The sequence below is a fragment of the Nomascus leucogenys genome, chromosome 22a (assembly GCF_006542625.1).
Source record: "Nomascus leucogenys isolate Asia chromosome 22a, Asia_NLE_v1, whole genome shotgun sequence".
Lineage (NCBI taxonomy): Eukaryota > Metazoa > Chordata > Mammalia > Primates > Hylobatidae > Nomascus > Nomascus leucogenys.
This window is the reverse complement of record NC_044402.1, coordinates 72,261,225-72,284,476: the sequence shown is the minus strand read 5'-3', so window position 1 is coordinate 72,284,476 and position 23,252 is coordinate 72,261,225. Positions and strand designations below refer to the sequence as shown.

Genomic DNA, 23,252 nt, shown 5'->3' with positions numbered 1-23,252 from the left:
TCTAATCAAGCTTTTTACCTTCCAATTTACAGGAAATACAGAGGATAGGAGGAAGTTAAACTAATATCAAAAGGAAAAACACAAATCCAGAATGTACATTTATCTGTGCAATGACTTTACTCTCCCAAATAAATCAATGTCATGTAGGGGAAAAGTTGCATGTGGCCGGAAAGGGACTGCTCTGCATTAAAGGAGATTATTTAAGAAACATTACAACCAAATGCAGTGCATAATCCCTTACTGGATCCTTGTTTATTTTTTTATTTATTTTTATTTTTTCTTTTGAGACAGGGTCTCCTTGTCACCTAGGCTGGCAGTGGCACAATCACAGCTCACTGCAACCTTGAAATCCTGGGCTCAAAAGATCTTCCCACCTCAGCCTTTCAAGAAGTTGAGACTACAAGCGCAAACCACCATGAACAACTAATTTTTAAAATTTTTTGTAGAGATGGGGGTCTTACTTTGTTGCCCAGGCTCGTATCCAATTTCTGGACTCAAGCCATCCTCCCACTTCAGCCTCCCAAAGTGCTGGAATTACAGGCATGAGCCACCATGCCTGGACTAATTTTTTTTAAAGCTATTAGTGTTTTGATGGCAACTAGGGAAACCAGAAATTACACAGTATTGAAAAAATTACCATTAATTTTCTTAAGTGTGATAACAGTATTATGGAGATATATATATATATATATATATATATATATATGAATGTCCATATATTAGGAGATATACTATAGGGAAGTGTCATGATGTTTAGATACCTACTGTCAAATAATTCAGCAAAACTACACACATACTAAAGCAAATGTGGCAAAATGTTAACTGTTGAATCTAGGTGTTACATATACATGAGTATTGTTTTATTCTCTCAATTGTTCTATGTTTACAATTTTTCATAACAAAAATTTAAAGAAAAAAAAAGAGGTCTAGGCAAATGCAGCCAAATGTTAAGATTTGAAAAAGCAGAGTGATGGAATCAGAGATATTGCTTAGTTTCCTTTTTTTTTTTTTTTTTTTTTTGAGACAGAGTCTCTCTCTGTCGCCCAGGCTGGAGTGCAATTGCATGATCTCGGCTCTCTGCAACCTCTACTTCCCGGGTTCAAGTGATTCTCCTGCCTCAGCCTCCCGAGTAGCTGGGATTACAGGCACCCACCACCCAAAAATTAGCACCCAGCTAATTTTTGTATTTTTAATAGAGATGGGGTTTCGCCATGTTGGCCAGGCTGGTTTCAAACTCCTGACCTCAGGTCATCCGCCCGCCTCAGCCTCCCAAAGTGTTGGGATTACAGGCAAAGCCACCATGCCCAGCCAGCACTGTATTTTTTGTATGCCCGTAATAGTTAAAAAAAATAGTCAAATATGTCCAGACTCATTAACCTAAAAATTCACAACTACTACATCTCTAATGTTTGAAAATGTTTGGAAAATCTAGAAATTCTGAAAAATTAATTTTCAAACTAATATGTATATTATATGACATTTTGGTACTGATAGGTAAAAAGACATAGAGAAAAGAACAAGTAATGAGTAAGAAAAGTTGTCTTAAGCCTAGTTATGATAATAATTTCTAAAATTCAGATTGGCCTTCTTCTGATGCCCCTGTCATCCAAATTAGTGAGGTTTTAATATTTTCCCATAAAATTTGGTCCACAGAAAATAGGAACTAAAAGTTGGTATTTAGCGGATTTAAGGTTCAATCAGTGTGACATAACATGTACAAAATGTGAACTTTCTCCAGGATATCAGAAACATTAAATATCTTCAAGTCTTTATAAGGCAGTTATGGTAGTACAGCAAACAAGCAACCCAAATGTCACAGGTGAATGATTAAATAAATTACAGTAAACACATGAAATGGCTTACATAATTGTTAAACATGTTATCACGACAAACATAGGAAAATGTTCACAATGCAGAGTTAAGTGAACAGAACATGATACGGTAACCTCGATTTTACAAAAGAGAAACAATAGAAATGAATATATAATAAAAAATACTAGAAGAAAACACCCCAAATTATAATACAGAGGTAGGTATTTTGAGTGATGAATTATGGATAATTTTTATTTCATATACTTTTATGTACTTTCCAAATTTTCTGTAAAATATGTATTACTGCAATACTCAGAAAAAATATACAGTATAAAAAACTGAAACAATTCAAAATAAGCACTAAAAACCTATGTCACAGCTGGGCACAGTGGCTCATGCCTGTAATCCCAGCACTTTGGGAGGCCGAGGCAGGTGGATCACCTGAGGTCAGGAGTTTGAGACCAGCCTGGCCAACATGGTGAAGCCCCGTCTCTATTAAAATTACAAAACTTAGCTGGGTGTGGTGGTGTGCACCAGTAATCCCAGCTACTCGGAAGGCTGAACTAGGAGAATCGCTTGAACCCAGGAGGCAGAGGTTGCAGTGAGCCGAGATCGAGCCACTGCACTCCAGCCTGGGTGACACAGCAAGACTCCATCTCAAAAAACAAAAACAAAATCTATGTCACTCACACTTTTGTAGAAAAATGGAAGCTCAGGGCCTGGAATACTAAATGGCACCTTATTGCTCTATAGGAGGGGCCCTCAAACCCCATGTATCGGTTTGTGGCCTGTTAGGAATGAGGCTGCACAGCAGGAGATGCACAGCGGATGCAAATACAGATTAATGTTAGCAGAGAGGTCTGACTGCAAAGAAACCATAATAAATCAATTGCTTGCAGACTCATATCAAAACCCTATCAGCCCAGCCTGGCCAACAAGGAGAAACCCCGTCACTACTAAAAATACAAAACTTAGCCGGCTGTGGTGGCACACACCTGTAATCACAGCTACTCTAGAGGGTGAGGCAGGAGAATCACTTGAACCCAGGAGGTGGAGGTTGCAGTGAGCCAAGATCGCGCCACTGCACTCCAGCCTGGGCAACAGAGCAAGACTCTTGTCTCAAAAAAAACAAAACAACAACAAAAAAACCACCAACCCTATCAGTGAGTAGTGAGTGGCAAGTGACAACTAAGCTGCATCTGGTGGCAGGCTTTATAATGGCAAATGAGTTCATATAGTTCCATTGCACAGGTGCATCTAGTGGCAGGCTTTAAGTCAGAATCCAACATTTATTTTAGTCCCCATGTTGCCAACCCATTATTTTATTTGCGACTTCCATCTGTGCCTCTTTCTCACACTGTACACTTGTCTCAGTCACAGTTTTGGTAAGTCTTTTTGCTAACCCTAGGCAAAATGAGTGAAAAACAAATGTCACTGGAGAGCTTCTTTGAAAAAGGGGAAAGACCCAATGATGAGACAGCAGAAGACTCTAAGACTGCCAACAAAAAGAAAGCTGCATTTAAAATACCAAGAGTCCTACTTAAATTACGGGTTCACTGCAACAGGTGATTCACATTCTCCAAGCCCTCTTTGTACAGTACATGGTGACCAGCTATCCAACAAAGCCACAAAACCTTCAAAACTGCTTAGTTACATCGAGACCAAGCATCCTGCATTAAAAGACAAGCCTCTGGAGTTTTCAAAAGAAAAAAACATGAACACGAAGAACAGAAGCAATTTATTGAAGGCCACCACTTCATCAAATGTGTCTGCACTGAGAGCTTCATTCTTAATGCCTAACCACATTGCTAAAACTAAGAAGCCCTTTACTACTGGCGAAGAGTTAATCCTGCCTGCTGCTAAGGACATTTGTCGTGAACTTTTAGGAGAAGCTCCAATTCAAAGGGTGGCGCATGTTCCTCCTTAGGCTCATACCATAACTAGAAGAACTAATGAAATAGCAGGGGATATTGAGGCACAATTGTTAGGGAGGGTTGAGTCACCATGGTGCACAACCCAGGTTGACGAGTCTACCAATGCTGACAACAAGGCAACAATGCTTGTTTCTGTTCAATATATTTTTCAGGAGGATGTGCATGAGGATACGTTTCTTGCCAACCAATACCACACTGCAGAACTATTCAAGTCTTTGAATGATTACACATCAGCGAAACTGAATTGGTCATTTTGTGTTGGTATATGCATGGACAAAGTGGCTGCCATGACTGGACAGCTTTCTGGTTTCATTATTCAGGTCAAAGAGGTCACCTTGGCCGGACGCAGTGGTTCATGCCTGTGATCCCAGCACTTTTGGAGTCTGAGGTGGGGGGATTGCTTGAGTCCAGGAGTTTGAGACTGGCCTGAGCAACACAGTGATACCCTTTCTCTACAAATAATAAAAAATTAGCTGGGTGTGGTGGCATGTGCCTGTAGTCCCAGGCAGAACTGCTTGTGCTCAGGAAGTTGAGGCTACAATGAGCCATGACTACGCCAGAGCACTCAGCTTGTGCAATAAAGTGAGACCCTGTCTCAAAAAAAAAAAAGAAAAAAGAAAAAGAAGATGCTTCCAAATGTGAGTCTACACACTATTTCATCCACTGAGTAATGCTGGCTATCTAAAAAATGTCACCTGAACTTAACATTTTGCAGGACGTAATTAAAATTATCAACCACATTAAAGTATATGCCCTTACCTCACACCTGTTCACATTACTCTGTGAGGAGATGGACACAGAGCACACATATCTTCTTTTATACACAGAAGTGAGATAGCTTTCTAAAAGTAGATCACTGGCTAAAGTTTTTGAGTTACAACAGCCACTCCAGAGATTCCTTCTAGAAAAACAGTCACCACGGGCAGCACATTTCAGTGACACAGAATGGGTCACAAAACTTGCTTATTTTTGTGACATATTCAACCTGCTTAACAAACTTGATCTATCACTTCAAGGGAGAACAACAATTGTGTTCAAGTTGGCAGATAAAGTGGCTGCATTCAAAGCCAAAGCGGAAGTATGAGGGTGACGAGTGAACACTGGGTTTGTCGACATGTTTCAAACATTAGCAGAGATTTTGAAAGGCCCTGGCTCACAGGGTCCTCTTACTCCCAGCTGGTGCACGATCACCTATCTCAGCTTTCAAAAGTTTGAGCATTACTTCCCAACCACAAAAGAACCCTGAACTGGGAAGGAATGGATCCGTGACCCATTTTTGAATAAGTCAGGTGAATCGACTTTGTCCGTGCTGGAATAGGGTCAACTGCTCAAGACTGCAAATGAAGGTGGCCTTAAAAGTGTGTTTGAAGCTGGGCGTGGTGGCTCACATCTGTAATCCCAGCACTTTGGGAGGCCGAGGCAGGCGAATCGCTTGAGTCCAGGGGTTCAAGACCAGCCTGAGCAACATGGCGAAACCCCGTCTCTACTAAAATTACAAAAATTAGTGGGGTTTGGTGGTATGCACCCGTAGTCCCAGCTACTTGGGAGGCTGAGGCATGAGAATCGCTTGAATCCAGGAAGTGGAGGTTGCAGTGAGCTGAGATCGCACCACTGCACTGCAGCGTGGACAACACAGCAAGACCCTGTCTCAAAAAAAAAAATGTTTCAGACAACTTCAAATCTCCTTATGTTCTGGATTAAAATCAAGGCAGAACATCCTGAGATTGCCAGAAAAGTATTGAAAAGCCTGCTTCCATTCTCAACATCTTATCTTTGTGAGGCAGGGTTTTCTGCAATGACAGCAACCAAAACGAGACTACAGAGTAGACTGGACATAAGCAATGCACTTCAGGTGTCACTGTATCCATCACCCCCAGATGGGACTGTCCAGTTGCAGGAAAACAAGCTCAGGGTTTCCACTGATTCCACAGAGAGGTGTATAATAATTTCATTATAATTACAATGTAATAATAGAAAAAGTGTACAATGAATGTAATGCGCATGAATCATCCCAAAACCATTCCCCCCAAACCTCCCTCCCTGGTCTGAAAAAAAATTGTCTTCCACTAAACTGGTCCCTGGTGCCAAAAAAGTTGGGGACTGCTGCTATATAGAACATAGGGCCTGCAATTATTCTTCCTTTTGAATATATTTACTGTTGCTTCTTTCTTTCTTTTGTAGAGACAGAGTCTTGCTATGTTGCCCAGACTGGTTTTGAACTCCTCTAGCCTCAAGCAATCCTCCTGCCTTGGCCTCCCGAAGTGCTGGGATTGTAAATGTGAGCCACCATGCCTGCCCTGCCCTATTGTTTCTACTCTTATATATAGTTCTTTTAAAGAGAGAGAGAGAGAGAGAGAGAGAGAGAGAGAATGAATCAGTAGACAGACAGATAAGATAGATGGGGTCTTGCTCTGTTGCCTAGGCTGCAGTGCAGTGTACAATCCTAGCTAACTGCAGCCTTGATCTCCTGTGCTCGTCTCCCAAGTAGCTGAGACTATAAGTGTGTGCCACACACTTGGCTAATTGTTTAATTTTTTTTAAGAGACAAGGTCTCGCTATGTTGCTTAGGCTGGCCTCAAACTCCTGGCTTCAAGTGATCCTCCTCCCTCAGCCACCCTTTTTCCTACAGCTCAGTTACTATAATTAACCATCATGCTACTGCTATTTCAGAGTTACTAATGACTTTATTGTACAATTAGTGCTGTTTTGCTTTTCTTCACTCTCCTTGAACTCCATAACAGTAGATGTTATTAAACTCTTTTTCTACCTGAAATATTATTCTTCCTTTCTCACTTATATACTATACCTCCTTGTTTTTCTGACTTAACCTGGTTTCTTTTGCTTCCACTCCCTTAGACATAGGCATTTTCCAAGACTTGGCCCTTGGTCTGCCCTTCTTTCACAGTGTGTTCCTTTAAGAGCTCATCTTTTTTCCTGGCTTCAACTATCACCAGCAACAGTACCACCAGGGCCAGCTCTCCCCTCTAATCTTTGTGTCCCTGTCAGTGGCACCACCTTTTATAGGCACGAACCACCATGTATGGCAGTAAGTTCATATACTTCCTAGTTCTTAGAATCACTTCAGTAGTTTTTGGAGAGGCCAAATGCATCGAAGAAGATATAGTCTACATGTCTTATTAACCAAAAGTAAAATTAAGAAATCACCAAGGCACATTATTTTAATCAATTTTTAAAGCTTGTTTAATAAATACATAAGAGTTCAAGACCAGCTTGGGCAACACAGTGAAACCCTAACTCTACAAAAAATACGAAAATTCGCTGGGCGTGGTGGCACACATCTGCAGTCCCAGCTACTCGGGAGGCTGAGGTGGAAGGATCACTTGAGCCTGGGAGGCAGAGGTTGCAATGAACTGAGATCACACCACTGCACTCCAGCCTGGGCAACAGAGCCAGACCCTATCTCAAATAAATAAATACTTAAGTATTTAACACATTTAATATATATGATCTATCAACAGGTGCTCATAATGCAGACATAAATGGATTCTGGCCCCCACGGGGTATATTATCTAACTGTATTCTGGACTATAAGTTTATTCATAATCCTGTGTTCTTTAAATAACTGAGATCTTAGCATACTGCCCGATACATCTTTTCCTAGCCATGCTAAACTGAAAAACAAGCTTAATTATATAATTTTAAAACACAAGAGTGGGCCCAGTGTGCTGGCAACATTCCCATCAGCACAATCTTCAAGATGAGGTATCTCAACATTAAATATTCCTTAGAGACGCCATAATTAATCCCATCACACTCTTTATTCCCATTAACAGCAGTCCAATTCTTAAAAACTCCCTTATCACTGGGATTCTCATCCCTATACAGTAGTATAAAACTACTCATCTAATTTGCCACCCCTTCCCAACTCATTGTGATCACTGTGAAACTTAGAGGTCAGTTACCACCAAAATTCTCCACATCCCCAACCTCTCTACCAAATGCTCTCCTATCTTGCGCTAACAGTTCTTTGGCACACATGGCTCTCCCCTAAGGATGCTCCTGTCTTACAGACCTCTCAGGTAGTGGTTGTTTTCTCTATCTTCATACTGCTAGAACAAGGTATCCTCCTTGCTCCTCATTGCTGGTTTCAGACTAATGTCTCTCTCCCCACACCCTAAGAATAAACCACTTTGAAGCTAATGTTCCACCTCTCTCTCTCATTCTTCGAATAATTTAGCTCCAGGCTCACTGCTGCACTTCCCAACACTACATCTGACTTAAATCTTGGTAACTTCAAAATTAATGAAAATCAATCTCTCAATCCAGCCTTGGAGTTCCTTGATTCCTCCCTGAGAATTTTGTCTTTACTGTACCTCAGCTACTTATTCCCATGACGTGCCCTAGCCTTTATTTATCATTATTGACAATTATACCTCCTTAATCTCTATTTCAAACATTGTACCATCTTACCATCACCACTTATCTTCCTACCTCACTCCCTATACCCCCCAATTCTTTTGTTTTGTTTTGTTTTTTTTGTTTTTTGAGAAAGGGTCTGGCTCTGTCACCAAGGCTGGAGTGTGGTGGCACAACCAATCACAGCTCACTGCAACCTCAACCTCCTGGGCTCAGCCTCCTGAGTAGCTGGGACCACAAGCACGCACCACCACAACCGGCTAATATTTTATTTTTTGTAGAAATGGGGTCTCCCTATGTTGCCCAAGCTGGTCTCAAACTCCTGTGCTAAAGTGATCCTCCTGCCTTGGCCTCCCAAAGTGCTGGGATTACAGGCATGAGCCACCGTGCTTGGCCACAATGAATTGATTTGAACATAATTTCACTGTCCCTCTTCTACTTCATATCCTAATTTTCCTCCCTTTCCAGTGCAGAATTCCATGGCCCATCAACGTTATTACTCCATCCTAAACATCCTCAACCCCTTGGCCTTAATTTTTTTCATAGCAGCCTGGTAAAAAAAAAACCCACTCTAGGCCAGGCGTGGTGGCTCACGCCTGTAATCCCAGCACTTTGGGAGGCCAAGGCGGACGGATCACTTGAGGTCAGGAGTTTGAGACCAGCCTGGCCAACATGGCGAAACCCTGCCTCTACTAAAAATACAAAAATTAACCGGGCATGGTGGTGGGCGCCTGTAATCCCAACTACTTGGGAGGCTGAGGCAGGAGAATCGCTTGAACTCCAGAGGCGAAGGTTGCAGTGAGCTGAGATCACGCCATTGCACTCCAGCTTGGATGACAAAGACCAAAATTTCATCTCAAAAAAAAAAAAAAAAAAAAAAACCCACTCTAGTTACATTTGACTATATGTCTATTCTTTGTGGCACACTTTCATCTGGACGTGGCTGACCTCACTTCACATTCATGAGAACTAACTTGAAGTGGGCCCTTAGTGCTACCTGACAATCATAACAGTTCCCAAGTCTACTCACTCCTCTCACTCTCCTAGATGACTATTTCCTCAAACCTCCAATGCCTTCTTTAAGCACATTCTCCAGATGACCTTGCTTCCTATCTCACTTAGGAAACAGAAGCATTGAGAAAAGAAACTGCACAAAATGCTTCATCTATACCTTCTAACTTACTGCAGCAATTCCTGTATACCCTCCTTCATCTTGTTATGGTAGAAATTCTCCATGCTCCTATCTAAGGCTAATCCTTCCATTGATTAATAAAATACTTTCCCCTCTTATATTGTCAAGGATATTACTCAGCAAATACTCCCCTTCTCTGATACTCCCAGAAATACTCCTGTATTATTTCCCCCTTCTCTGATAGATCACTGGCATCAGCAAATAAACATGCTGTTATTTCTCACAGGTTTAAAACATTCTCATTTCTATATTAATATCTAACAAAGTAGACTTAAATATGAGGCAAGATGGGTTAAAGAGGGGACAGAGATAAAGATGGAACATTTTATAATGAGTAAGGTCAATTCACCAAGAAGACATAGGAAGTCTAAATCTGTATGTACCTAATATCAGAGCTGCAAATACATCAAGCAAAAATTAATGACTGAAGACACAGACAATCCACAATTCCAGCTGGAGATTTCGACAGTTTTCTCAATTGTCCTAATTGCTAGAAAGTCAGTAAAAATATAAAAGACTTTAATACTATTAAGTCAATTTACACTTATAGAACACTACATAAAACTGCAGACTATAAATTGTTTTTCAGTGCACCTAGGACACTGACCAAACAGATCCTATATGATAAGCTATAAAACAAGGCTCGGCCGGGCGCGGTGGCTCACGCTTGTAATCCCAGCACTTTGGGAGGCCGAGGCAGATGGATCATGAGGTCAGGAGATCGAGACCACGGTGAAACCCCGTCTCTACTAAAAATACAAAAAAAATTAGCCGGGCGTGGTGGCGGGCGCCTGTAGTCCCAGCTACTCGGAGAGGCTGAGGCAGGAGAATGGCGTGAACCCGGGAGGCGGAGCTTGCAGTGAGCCGAGATCGCGCCACTGCATTCCAGCCTGGGCGACAGAGTGAGACTCCGTCTCAAAAAAAAAAAAAAACAAAAAACAAGGCTCAATGAATTTAAAAGGACTGAAATAAGGCTATATTGTCTGACCTTGACAGAACTAATTCAGAAATCAGTGACAATAAGACAGCTAGAAAAGTCTCAAATATTTGGAAATTAAGTAACACTCTTCTGTGTAACTCATGGGTCAAAAAAGAAGTCACAAGGGAAATTTAAAAATATTTTGAATTGAGCAATAAAAATAGAACATAACAGAATTGGTGGGATACAACTATATCAATATTTAGAGGTAATATTTTTCTTTTTCTTTTTTTTTTTTTGAGATGGAGTCTTGCTCTGTCACCCAGGCTGGAGTGCAGTGATGTGATCTTGGCTCACTGCAACTAGAGGTAAATTTATAACATTAATGCTAGTATTAGAAAAGGAAAGTTTAAAGTTAATTATATACACATCTACTTTAAAAAGAAAGATCTTAAAAAAAGCAAATTAGACCAGGTAAAGTGGCTCATGCCTGCAGTCCTAACACTTTGGGAGGCCAAGGCAGGAGGATCACTTGAGCCCAGGAATTCGAGACCACCCTGAGCAACATAGTGAGACTCCATTTCTACAAAAAAAAAAATACAAAAGTTAGCTGCGTGTGGTGGCGTACACCTGTAGTCCCAGCTACTCAGGAGGCTGAGGTGAGAGGGTCACTTGAGCCAGGAGGTTGAGGCTACAGTGAGCCATGATCACACCACTGCACTCCAGCCTGGGCAACAGAGCAAGACCTTGTCTCAAAAGAAGGAAAAAAAAAATTAACCCAAAGTAAGAAGAATGAAAGAATTTATAAAGATTAAGAAAACAAATAACAGACAAAGGCAATGCTGAAAAGATCAATAAGATTGATAAACTTTTAGGGAGACATTAAAAGACAAAGAGAAAAAGAATTATCAATACCCCCAAGAAGGGATTATAGATTCTAGAGTCACTTATTTTATTTTTTGAGACAGCGTCTGGCTCTGTCACCCAGACTGGAGTACAGTGCAATGATCCCAGCTCACTGTAACCTCCACCTCTCCAGCTCAAGTGATCCTTCCACCTCAGCCTCCCAAGTAGCTAGGACTACGGGTGCACGCCACCATGCTTGGCTAATTTTTAAATTTTATTTTATTGATGAGGCTTCATTATATTGCCCAGGCTGGCCTTGAACTCTTGGGCTCAAGCGATCCTTCTGCCTTGGCCTCCCAAAGATCTGGGATTACAGGTCTGAGCCACTGCACCTGGCTCTACAGTCATTTAAATGGTAACAGGGGAATACTGTAAGCAACTTTCTGCCAAGAAAGTTAGATAAAATAGAGAAACGCTTTAAAAGACAAAAATTACCAAAACTGACACAGGAAGAAACAGAAAATCAGAATAGTATTAAATCTATTTATTAGATGTATAGTTAAAAACCTTCCAACAAAGAAAACTCAAGGCACATAAAACTTCACTGGTGAATGCTACTGAACGTTTAAAGGAATAATGCAGTCTTATACAAATTCTTCCAGAAGATAGAGAAGAAACAGTTCCCAACTCATTTTATGAGGCCAGGAAACCTTGATACCAAAATCAAAAAAAGACGTATGAAAAAAGAAACCATCACCTGTCATGAACAAAGAGTCTTAACAAAACATTGCCAAGTCAAATCCAGCAAAGCACAGAAAGGATAATATACTGGCATGCAAGGCCAATTTAACACTTAAAACCTCATCAATGTAATTCACCGCATTATCAGAATTAAAGGAGAAAAATCTTATGATTATCTTGATAAAGAAAAAGCATCAGAATGTAACACTTTCATAATAAAAACTCTCACCAAACTAGGAATAGAAAGAAACTTCCTCAACCTGATAAAGGGCACATATGAAAAACCTACAGCTAACATCATAGTGAATGGTGAAAGGCTTAAAATTTTCCTTCTTAAATTGGGAATAAGGCAAGGATGTCTACTCCATTACTTCCATTTGACATTGTAATAGAGGTTCTGGCCAGTGCAGTAAGGCAAGAAAATGAAACACAGGTGGCTCTCCATATATGCAGGTTCCACATCCACTGATTCAACCAATTACGGATCAACATGAGATTGGTTGAATCCTCAAATACAGAATCTGCAGATACAAAGAGCTGACTGTACTATATGGCTATTTTTACCCCCCGAGACACAGTCTTGCTTTGTCGCCCAGGCTGGAGTGCAGTGGCACAATCTCGGCTCACTGCAACCTCCACCTCCTGGCCTCAAGCAATTCTCCTGCCTCAGCCTCCCAAGTAGCTGGGATTACAGGTGTGTGCCATCACGCCCAGCTAATTTTTGTATTTTTAGTAGAGACGGAATTTCACCATGTTGACCAGGCTTGTCTTCTCAAACTTCTGCCTCAGCCTCCCAAAGTGCTGGTATTATAGGAGTGAGCCACCGTGCCCAGCTATATGGCTATCTATCTATTGAGACAGGGTCTCACTCTATCACTCACACTGGAGTGCAGTGGCACAATCACAGCTCACTGCAGCCTGGAACTCTCGGGCTCAAGCAGATCCTCCCACCTCAGCCTCCTGAGTAGCTGGAACTACAGATGCACACCATCATGCCTGGCTAATTCTTGTATTTTTTGTAGAGATGGGGTTCTGCCATGTTGCTCAGGCTGGTCTCAAACTCCTGGGCTCAAGCAATCTGTCTGCCTCAACCTCCCAAAGTGCTAGATTACAGATGTGAGCCACCATGCCCAGCCACACTATGGCATTTTGTATAATGGACCGGAGCATCGGCAGATTTTGGTATTCACAGGGGATCCTGGAACCAAATCCCTGAAGATACCAATGGACAACTGTATAAGGCAAAGAAAAACTGTTAAGTTTCTTCATTAACAGGTAATGTGTGTGTGTGCAGGAAATCTGAAATAATCTACACTTAAAAAAAAAATCCTGTAGCTGGGTGTGGTGGCTTATGCCTGCAACCCTAGCACTTTGGGAAGCTGAGGCAAGAGGACTGCTTGAGCCCAGGAGTTCAAGACCAGCATGGGCAACATAGTGAGACCCTGTCCCTAGAAAAAAAAAATTTTTTTTGCCAAGCATGGTGGCACACACCTATAGTCCAGCGACTCAGGAGGCTGAGGTGGGAGGTTCGCTTGAGCCTGGGAAGTCAAGGCTATAGTGAGCCACAATCACGCCACTGTACTCCAGCCTTGGCAATGGAGTGAGACACTCTCAGAAAAAGCCCAGAATACAAAAAACTACGATAATAAGTGAATTTAGCAAGGTTGCAGAATACAAAACAATTACACAAACTGTGCCATTGTGTGTGCATGCATAGGCACATGCACACACATAAAACATGCAATTGGAAGAGAAAATTTTTAAAGTATATCATTTTTAGGTCAGGCACAGTCGCTCACATCTGTAATAGCATTTTGGGAGACTGAGGTGGGCAGATCACTCAAACCCAGAAGTTCAAGACCCGTCTGGGTAACATGGCGAAAACCTGTCTCTACAAAAAATACAAAAATTAGCCAGGCATGGTGGTGTATGCGGAGTCCCAGCTACTCGGGAAGCTGTGGTAAGAGGATCACTTCAGCCCGGAGGCAGAGGTTGCCGTGAGTGGAGATCGCACTACTGCACTCCACCTTCGGTGACAAAGTGAGAACATGTCACACACGAACAAAAAATAAATTAAAAAGTATACCATTTTTAAAAGCATCAAAAATCAAAAGATGTAGATTTACTCAGATAAATTTAACAAAATACATGCAAGACTGAAAACCTGAAACATTTCTGGAATACAGAAATATGTCATGTTCATATACTGGAAGGCTCAATGTTATCAAGATAGCAATTCTCCCCACATTCAATTTTAGATTCAATGTAATCTTAAGAGTAGTCGGAACTTTTTAAATAGAAATTAACCACCTGATTCCAAAATGTATACAGAAATAAGGTCAAAAATAAAACAATCTTGAAAAAATAAAGATGTGGGACTGACACTACCAGGACTCACTAGAAAGTTACACTAATCCAGACAGTACGATATTGACTGAGATAAGATAATGAATGAGAAAAGTCCAGATGTAGATCTACACGTGTAAGTTCAGTATGTTTTTGTTAAAAACGCACCAAGGCATTCACACAAATTATACTGAAACAAGTGGATATCCATATGGAACAACAAACCTTAATCCCCTTCCTCATATTGAACAAGAAAAATACATGAGATGGATCATGGCCATAATTTTAATAAGCTAAAACTAAAAACCTTCCAGAAGAAAACATTAGGAGAGCTTCATGATCTCCTTGGGGTAGACAAAGATATTAGGCATGAACCAGAAAACACTAATAGAAATTTTTAAAATTAATAAACTGGACATGATTAAAACTAAAAACTACTGGTTACACAAAAAAAGTTTAGAATATGAACAGGCAAGCCACAAACTGAGAGAAAAATGTGCACAAAACATGTAATCTGCATGAAGGACTCATCCAGCATACGTAACACCTACAACTAATAACAAAAAGACGAATAACCTAATTTAAAAATGGGCAAAAGATGTGAATACGTGAGTCCAAAAGGAGACAGTCAATAACTACATTTAAAAAAAAATCCTTAATAGCATTAGTTATCAGGGAAAGGAAAATTAAAACCTATTTAATCTTTACAACCACTATGAAGTACCATTAACAAAGAAATACTACTATAAAACCCAGTAGAATGCCTAAAACTTTAAAAACTGACAACATAAAATGTTGGTGAGGATATGGAATAACCAAAATTCTAATACAATGTTGATATGAGTATAAAAGTACTTTGGAAGTCAGTCTGGCAAGTATCCCATAAAGTTAAACATACAAATACCCTATTGACCCAGCAAATCCACAGCTAGGAATTTATCCAAAATAAAATCATATGTCCACAAAAAAACTCATACAATAACAGCCAAAAACTAGAAACAACTCAAATATCTATTAACTGGCGAATAATGATGTATCCAACAACAGAACAGTATTCAGCAATAAAAAGGAATGAACTGCCGGGCACGGTGGCTCATGCCTGTAATCCCAGCACTTTGGAAGGCCGAGGCAGGTGATCATGAAGTCAGGAGTTCGAGACCAGCCTGGCCGACAAAGTGAAACCCCGTCTCTCCTAAAAATACAAAAGAATTAGCCAGGCGTGGTGGCAGGCGCCTGTAATCCCAGCTACTCCAGAGGCTGAGGCAGAAGATCGCTTGAACCCAGAAGGTGGAGACTGCATTCAGCCACAATCGCGCCACTGCACTCCAGCCCGGGCAACAGCGCGAGACTCCGTCTCAAAAAAAAAAAAAAAAAAAAAAAAAAAAATGGGGAATGAACTACTGGTACAGACAACATATGATGTACCTCATAAAAATTATGCTTAATGAAACAAGCCAGTCACAAAGCCAGTATATATGGGATAATTCCATTTATATAAAGTGCTAGAACACGGAAAGCTAATTCTGGTCAAAGAAATGAGACTGTAGTCACCTTGCAGGTGGCAGGGACTGAACAGTAAGGAACAAAGTTCTATCTACTAAGCCTGCTCTCATTAATGTTAGAGCAATACTAACAGCAATGTGTTCACCTAGCACCTAGATCTTGGCTTTAGCACCCAAATCTTGGCTTTAAAATACCATTTCCTGTGGCTGGGGGTGGTGGCTCATGCCTGTAATCCCAGCACTTTGGGAGGCCTCAGATCACCTGAGGTCAAGAGTTCCAGACCAGTCTGGCCAACATGATGAAACCCTGTCTCTACTAAAAATACAAAAATCAGCTGGGTGTGGTGGCGGACACCTGTAATCCCAGCTACTTGGGAGGCTGAGGCACGAGAATCACTTAAACCCAGGAAGCAGAGGTTTCAGTGAGCCAAGACCACGTCATTGCACTCCAGCCTGGGTGACAGTGAGACTCCATCTCAAAATAAAAAACCATTTCCTGGCTGGGTGCAGTGGCTCATGCCTGTAATTCCAGCACTTTGGGAGACCGAAGCAGGTGGATCACTTGGTCAGTTTGAGACAGCCTGACCAACATGGCGAAACCCCATCTCTACTAAAAACACAAAAAAATTACCCGGGCCTCATGGCACATGCCTGTAATCCCAGCTTCTAGGGAGGCTGAGGCAGAAGAATTACTTGAATCTGGGAGGCAGAGGTTGCAGTGAACCAAGATCGCACCACTGCACTCTACCTGGGCGACTGAGTGAGACTCTGTCGTAAAATAAAATAAAATAACATTTCCTACTAAAAGAAACCAGGGATCCTTGGAGAAATGGCTGATTCCAAGGCTGGGGCAGAGATAACAGATAACAGGATGTTCCAAGGTAATCAAAGTATCAAAGAATGAAGTAATCGAAAAATGAGGGGACATGTAAAAAAATACACAGATCTCAGCAACCACATCCAGTCACTCCACTCAGCCCTTATCAAGTATTTTCTGTATGTCAAGGAGTTTAAACACTTTACTTATATTTAACTCCATATTTAATCTTTGTAACCACTGTGAAGTACTATTAACAATGAGGAAACTGAGGCATGGAAAGTAATGCAACCAGGAATCATGAGCATATATTATTTTTCACTTGTTCTAAGTGTAAAATTTTAGCAAATTCAGAGCTGTGCCACAATCTAACTTTCAAACATTTCCATAATTCCCAAAAGAAACGTCAGGCCCATTTGTAGTTACTCTGTGCTCCACTGTGCAACCACTACTTTCTGTCTCTATGGATGTGTCTTTTCTGAACATTTCATACAAATGGAATTACACAATATATGGTGTTTTTGTTTAGTTTCTTTCACTTAGCACAATCTTTTTAAGGTTCGCTACAATAGGTATCAGAATTTCATTCCTTCTTATTGTCAAATAGTATTCCGTGGTATAGCTACACTATACTTTATCCATTTCCAGCTGATATATATCTGGGTTTCTTACATTTTTTTGGCTATTGTAAATAACGCAGCTATGGACATTCATGTACAAGTTTTTGCATGAACATACATTTTCATTTCTCTTGAGTAGACAGATACCTGGCAGTATAACTCCTGGGTCATATAATTCATTTACGTTTAACTTCTTAAGAAACTGTCAAACCACGAGGGGCGCTGTGGCTCACAGTCATAATCCCAACACTTTGGGAAGCCAAGCCAGGGGACTGCTTGAAGACAAGAGTTCAAGATGAGCCTGGACACACAGACACGTAGGGTCCATCTCTATGAAAAAATTTTTATAAGCCGGGCGTGGTGGCTCATGCCTGTAATCCCAGCACTTTGGGAGGCCAAGGTGGGCAGATCACCAGAGGTTGGGAATTCGAGACCAGCCTGACCAACATGGAGAAACCCTGTCTCTACTAAAAATACAAAAAATTAGCCAGGCGTGGTGGCGCATGACTGTAATCCCAGTTATGCGGGAGGCTGAGGCAGGAGAATCACTAGAACCCAGGAGGCGGAGGTTGCAGTGAGCCGGGATCACGCCATTGCACTCCAGCCTGGGCAAAAAGAGCGAAACTCCATCTCAAAAAAAAAAAATTTTTTGGCCGGGCGCAGTGGCTCACACCTGTAATCCCAGCACTTTGGGAGGCCGGGGCGGGCAGATCACGAGGTCAGGAGATCGAGACCATCCTGGCTAACACGGTGAAACTCCCATCTCTACTAAAAAAATAGAAAAAATTAGCCGGGTGTGGTGGTGGGTGCCTGTAGTCCCAGCTACTCTGGAGGCTGAGGCAGGAGAATGGCGTGAACCCGGGAGGTGGTGCTTGCAGTGAGCTGAGATCACGCCACTGCACTCCAGCCTGGGCGACAGAGCTAGACTCCATCTCAAAATAAATAAATAAATAAATTCTTTTATAAAAATTAGCCAGGCTTGGGTGGTGCACACCTGTGGTCTCCTAGCTACTTGGCAGGCTGAGGCAGAAGGACTGCCTGAGCCCAGGGGTTGGAGGCAGCAGTGAGCTATGACCATGCCATGGCACTACAGCCTGGGTGATAGAGTGAGGCCTTCCTTGTCTCTTTAAAAAAGAAAGAGAAGGCCGGGCGCGGTGGCTCACGCTTGTAATCCCAGCACTTTGGGAGGCCGAGGCGGGCGGATCACGAGGTCAGGAGATCGAGACCACGGTGAAACCCCGTCTCTACTAAAAATACAAAAATTAGCCGGGCGTGGTGGTGGGCGCCTGTAGTCCCAGCTACTCGGAGAGGCTGAGGCAGGAGAATGGCGTGAACCCGGGAGGCGGAGCTTGCAGTGAGCCGAGATCACGCCACTGCACTCCAGCCTGGGCGGCAGAGCAAGACTCCGTCTCAAAAAAAAAAATTAGCCGGGCGTGGTGGTGGGCGCCTGTAGTCCCAGCTACTCGGAGAGGCTGAGGCAGGAGAATGGCGTGAACCCGGGTGGCGGAGCTTGCAGTGAGCCGAGATCACGCCACTGCACTCCAGCCTGGGCGGCAGAGTGAGACTCCATCTCGAAAAAAAAAAAAAAAAAAAAAAATTAGCCGGGTGTGGTGGCGGGCGCCTGTAGTCCCAGCTACTCAGAGAGGCTGAGGCAGGAGAATGGCGTGAACCCGGGAGGCGGAGCTTGCAGTGAGCCGAGATCGCGCCACTGCACTCCAGCCTGGGTGACAGAGCGAGACTCCGTCTTAAAAAAAAAAAAAAGAAAGAGAGAAAGAAAAAAAAGGGGGGGAGGGGAGGAAAGTAAAGAAGAGAAGGAAGGAAAGAAAATTAAAAAGGCAGAAAAGAAAATTGCCAAACTGTTTTCCAAAATAGTTATACCACTTTACATCCCCACCAGCAATATACAAGTGTTTTTTTCCACATCCTCACCAATATTTGCTGTTGTTTATTATTCTTATAGGCAAAAAAGTAAAAAATGTTTTTAAGAGGCTGAAACTATATATACTTATTACTTTTTGCTCCACCGTCTTTCCTTTTTATATAAAATTTCCTTTTTATATAAAATTTGCCCCACCTTTCAAACATCTACACCTTCCGTGACATAAATCAAGACTGAATAAAATCTGAATATGTTCAATAAATGCAGAAAACCATACATGTGCATAAATAACTGCTCTTACATAAAATTTTACTTCAAATTTAAAATGAAAGCGTATATATACACAGTATATACATAACATCACTTAGAAATGGCATACATACCTAATTTTAGTTCAATTGCTGTGTTGGTGTTACATTTGTACTCTGCCAGTTTCTTCTCCACTGCACTCTTATATTCTACCAAAAATTTCTCCATAGCACCAAATCCTAAGAGAAAAGGTTTTTAAAAGGTTTAGCTGGAAGTGACTTAAATTGTCAAACCTACAATAGGGTTATTAGAAGTGGAATAGGGGTATGATTTAAAACATGCTGATAGATCATAAAAGCACAAGTCATTCTCCACATACTCTTAAATAAATGTATTAAGTAAGAATGCCAGCCGGGCACGGTGGCTCACGCCTGTAATCCCAGCACTTTGGGAGGCCGAGGTGGGTGGATCACGAGGTCAGGAGTTCAAGGTCGGCCTGGCCAAGATGGTGAAACCCGTCTCTACTAAAAATACAAAAATTAGCCGGGCACGGTGGCAGGCGCCTGTAATCCCAGCTACTTGGGAGGCTGAGGCAGGAGAATCTCTTGAACCCGGGAGGCAGACGGTGCAGTGAGCCGAGATCGCGCCACTGCCCTCTAGCCTGGGCGAGAGAGCAAGACTCCGTCTCAAAAAAAAAAAAAAAAAAAGAATACCTCATTACAAAACAGAAAAAGAAATCACTTTTGAGATACAGGCTTATAAACTAGGCATACTTAATATAAATGAATAAACCTGAAAATTAACATGATAGACTACTAACATTTCTGAACATTTACTAATATAAATTACCTGCTAGGATTTATACCTGTCGTCTTTTTCATTGTAAGATGTAAAAAGCAAAATGAGAATGTCCTCTGATAATTATGACAGAATTTCATTTTAAGTATTGGAAAAAGTCTACCAGAGTGCTTCAGATAAGGAAATGATAACGCATGGAATGTCTCAAGAAGAATACACAAATATCTGGTAACCATGGTTACCCTGGGTAAGAAAGAAGGAAGAGGAACAGGGGCACAAAGAAAACATCTTTCCACTGTATTAAATATTTAAAAATCATGTGTGCCTAAAGTCATAAACTGTGAGCTACTGGCACAATAGTTTTACTACATAGTGGCTACTCAATAATATATATAATAAATAACATTGGAAGATATCACTATCAAGAGAAACTTTCAAGATAACAAATCTCCTGACAAAATGAACATATGATTAGTAAAAATGGGCCAGGCGCGGTGGCTCACGCCTGTAATTTCAGCACTTTGGGAGGCCGAGGCAGGGGGATTGTGAGTTCGAGACGGAGATCATCCTGGCCAACATGGTGAAACCCCATCTCCACTAAAAATACAAAAATTAGCTGGACGTGGTGGTGAGTGACTGTAGTCCCAGCTACTCCGGAGGCTAAGGCAGAATTGCCTGAATCCAGAAGGCAAAGGTTGCCAAGATTGCGCCACTGCACTCCAGCATGGTGATAGAGCGAGACTCAGTCTCCAAAAAAAAAAAAAATCAGTAAAAATTCAGGCAGAAAAAAGCCATAAGCAAAAAATAAAAAGGGGTACAATGATGTCCTATGAACTTCAAAAAGGGTTTGTTAAAACACACACACAGAAAATGGGAAAGACTTGAAGCAGTATAGATTAATAGTTTGGAGTCAGAATTCCTGGATTCTGACTATTTCACACGCTTACTGAGCTAGTAAGCTCAGGGAACTAGAGCACATTACTTAACCCCTCTGACCCTAATCTACAGAACTGAGATTACAGAATTTACTTCGAGAAATGTAAGCAACAAACCTGTGAAATCATATATTAGGTTAATCCACACAATTCTATAAGCAGGTGTTATATCAACCCCATTTTATATGCAAAAGTTCAGGCTTAGAAAGAGGTTGAGTTGAAGGGCATCCAACTACTAAATGATGGGCCCAAAATTCGAATTTAGATGTAATTCTTAGAGTATGTCCTCCCTCTTCTGTGGTACTTCAAGATCCTATAATCTCCATCTGGTAGAAAAGTCCTTCTTTAAACATCTGTAGAGCTCACACAACAGCTTGTCTATCCCACATATTCATGAAAATGGAATGGTTAATGTAGCGAGACTACGAGGAATGCCCTGTAAAGGGATGATAAAAGCAACAGAGGCCAGCAAAGTGGCTCAATCCTGCCATTCCAACACTTTGGGAAGCTGAGGCGAGAGGATGGCTTGAGGCCAAGAGTTCCAGACCAGCCTGAGGCAATACAGCGATACCCTGTCTCTAAAAGGTTAAAAAAAAATTGTTTTTTTTTAGCCGAATGTTGTGGCGCATGCCTGTAGTCCTAGCTACTCGGGAGGCTGAGGCAAGAGGATCGCTTGAGCGTAGGAGGAGTTGGAGGCTGCCGGGAACTATGATCGCTGCACTCCAGCCTGGGCGACAGAGAGACCCTGTCTCAGGAAAAAGAAACTGTCCATAACTTCAAAAGATAAGTAATCGAAAAAAATAATCACACCAAAACAGCCTTAATAGACGTACAAAGTAACAGCAATTATACATTATTAAATGTTGTAACTTGAAGGGTCTCTAGAATGTACACAAGAGAACTGTATTATAGTAGTCCAACCCTAAAAGAGAAGGGAGGAGTTCAGGAAGAAAGTCATTCTCAAAGGGCATCTAAATACGATCCTCGGAATACCAAAGTGTGAGAGATTAAGGAGACGATTACGAAGTCAGTCGAGACCCAAGTGGGAGCGCTAGAGCAGGGCAAAGCAGCAATGCGCTAGCTCAGAAGTTGACTGTAGTGGAAGGTAGACGGAGACCTGGAAGAGGAGGAGGATCTGAGCATTAAAATCAGCTGGCGGGAACAGGACCAGATGTAAAAGAGCTGAAGCAAGCAGCAGTGGACAAAAGGAATGGGAAGAGAAACAGGCCCCAAGGCATGTGGCATTTTACAAGCCCAAATCGTGACGCTTTCCCCCGGCGTCTTCGGCCCTCGGTAGGGGCCGGGTTGCTGGCAGAAGGCGCAGAACCCCAAGCAGTTGGGGGCGGGGGCGCGGACCGCCGCCAACAAGGAGCTGCTGGGCTGAGAGTTCCGCGCTTCCTGTCCCAAGCAGGCCTTCTGGAACCCAGGCTACTGCCCGAAAGTTCTAGGCGGGCATTGTCACCACCGTCTCGGTGTTCTATCCCCGATTTGGCCGCCTCCTCCCCTTGGTAAACTTTTCCCGGGAACTTACCCGCCATTTCCGAGCTACGAGCACCCGCGGCTGAGGAAGGACGAATCAACCCGCGCGCTCCCGGGCCGGAAGTGACCGCACAGTCTGACATATTTTCCCCGCCCACTCCCAGCATGACGTTAGCCAACTAAAGGAGGCGTGTCCAGGAGCCCGGCGGCGGAAGCGCCTCAAGAGGCGGGGCTAACGCCGAGAAGTATGCGCGGGCCGTTGCCTAGCCACTGCGAATGCCGTCAGCCGCTTTGCAGGCCTGAAGTGGAGAAGGAGGCCACAAACGGACCTTCGCGGTTGAGATGCTCTCTGGCCCCAGGAAAGTTTCTCTGGGGTTGATTTGATCAATACAGACACTTTACGCCTGTTTTCCATACCCGTCCCTGAGATGTTTTGGAGACTGGCTGAAAATCTTTCCTCTTGGCCTGGACAGTGCATCCAAACACCTGAGCCCTGTGGGCAATTTTACCATTTTACCTAGGTTAAAGTAGAGGTTGAGTTTCAGTTGCGGGAGAAGTTTTCACTTGTTTTCCTCATTTGTTTCTCATTTTGCTGTAAACTTTAACATCTTTTTTCCTTTCTCCCTGTTTTTAACGTATACAGTATGATATTTAGGTACTCTGCTTTCACTCTTCAGGTTACTAAGCAACCATTTAGCGCGCAAAAATCGTTACCTAGGCCGGGCGCGGTGGCTCACGCCTGTAATCCCAGCACTTTGGGAGGCCGAGGCGGGTAGATTGCCTGAGCTCAGGAGTTCGAGACCAGC

The 23,252-nt window shown here is 42.3% G+C and overlaps 1 protein-coding gene across 1 annotated transcript in view; it reads right to left on the bottom strand.

Moving 5' to 3' along the window:
* The window catches only part of HAT1 (histone acetyltransferase 1), a 69,544-nt gene extending 46,954 nt beyond the window's left edge, over nucleotides 1-22,590 (bottom strand). The window contains exons 1-2 of the mRNA XM_003253707.3: nucleotides 22,499-22,590; nucleotides 19,369-19,473 (exon numbers count right to left, since the gene is read on the bottom strand). Of these exons, the coding sequence (XP_003253755.2) occupies nucleotides 19,369-19,473; nucleotides 22,499-22,589 (196 nt within the window). The 5' untranslated portion in view covers nucleotide 22,590. The remainder of the gene's footprint in view (nucleotides 1-19,368; nucleotides 19,474-22,498) is intronic.
* Nucleotides 22,591-23,252: the final 662 nt, after the last annotated feature.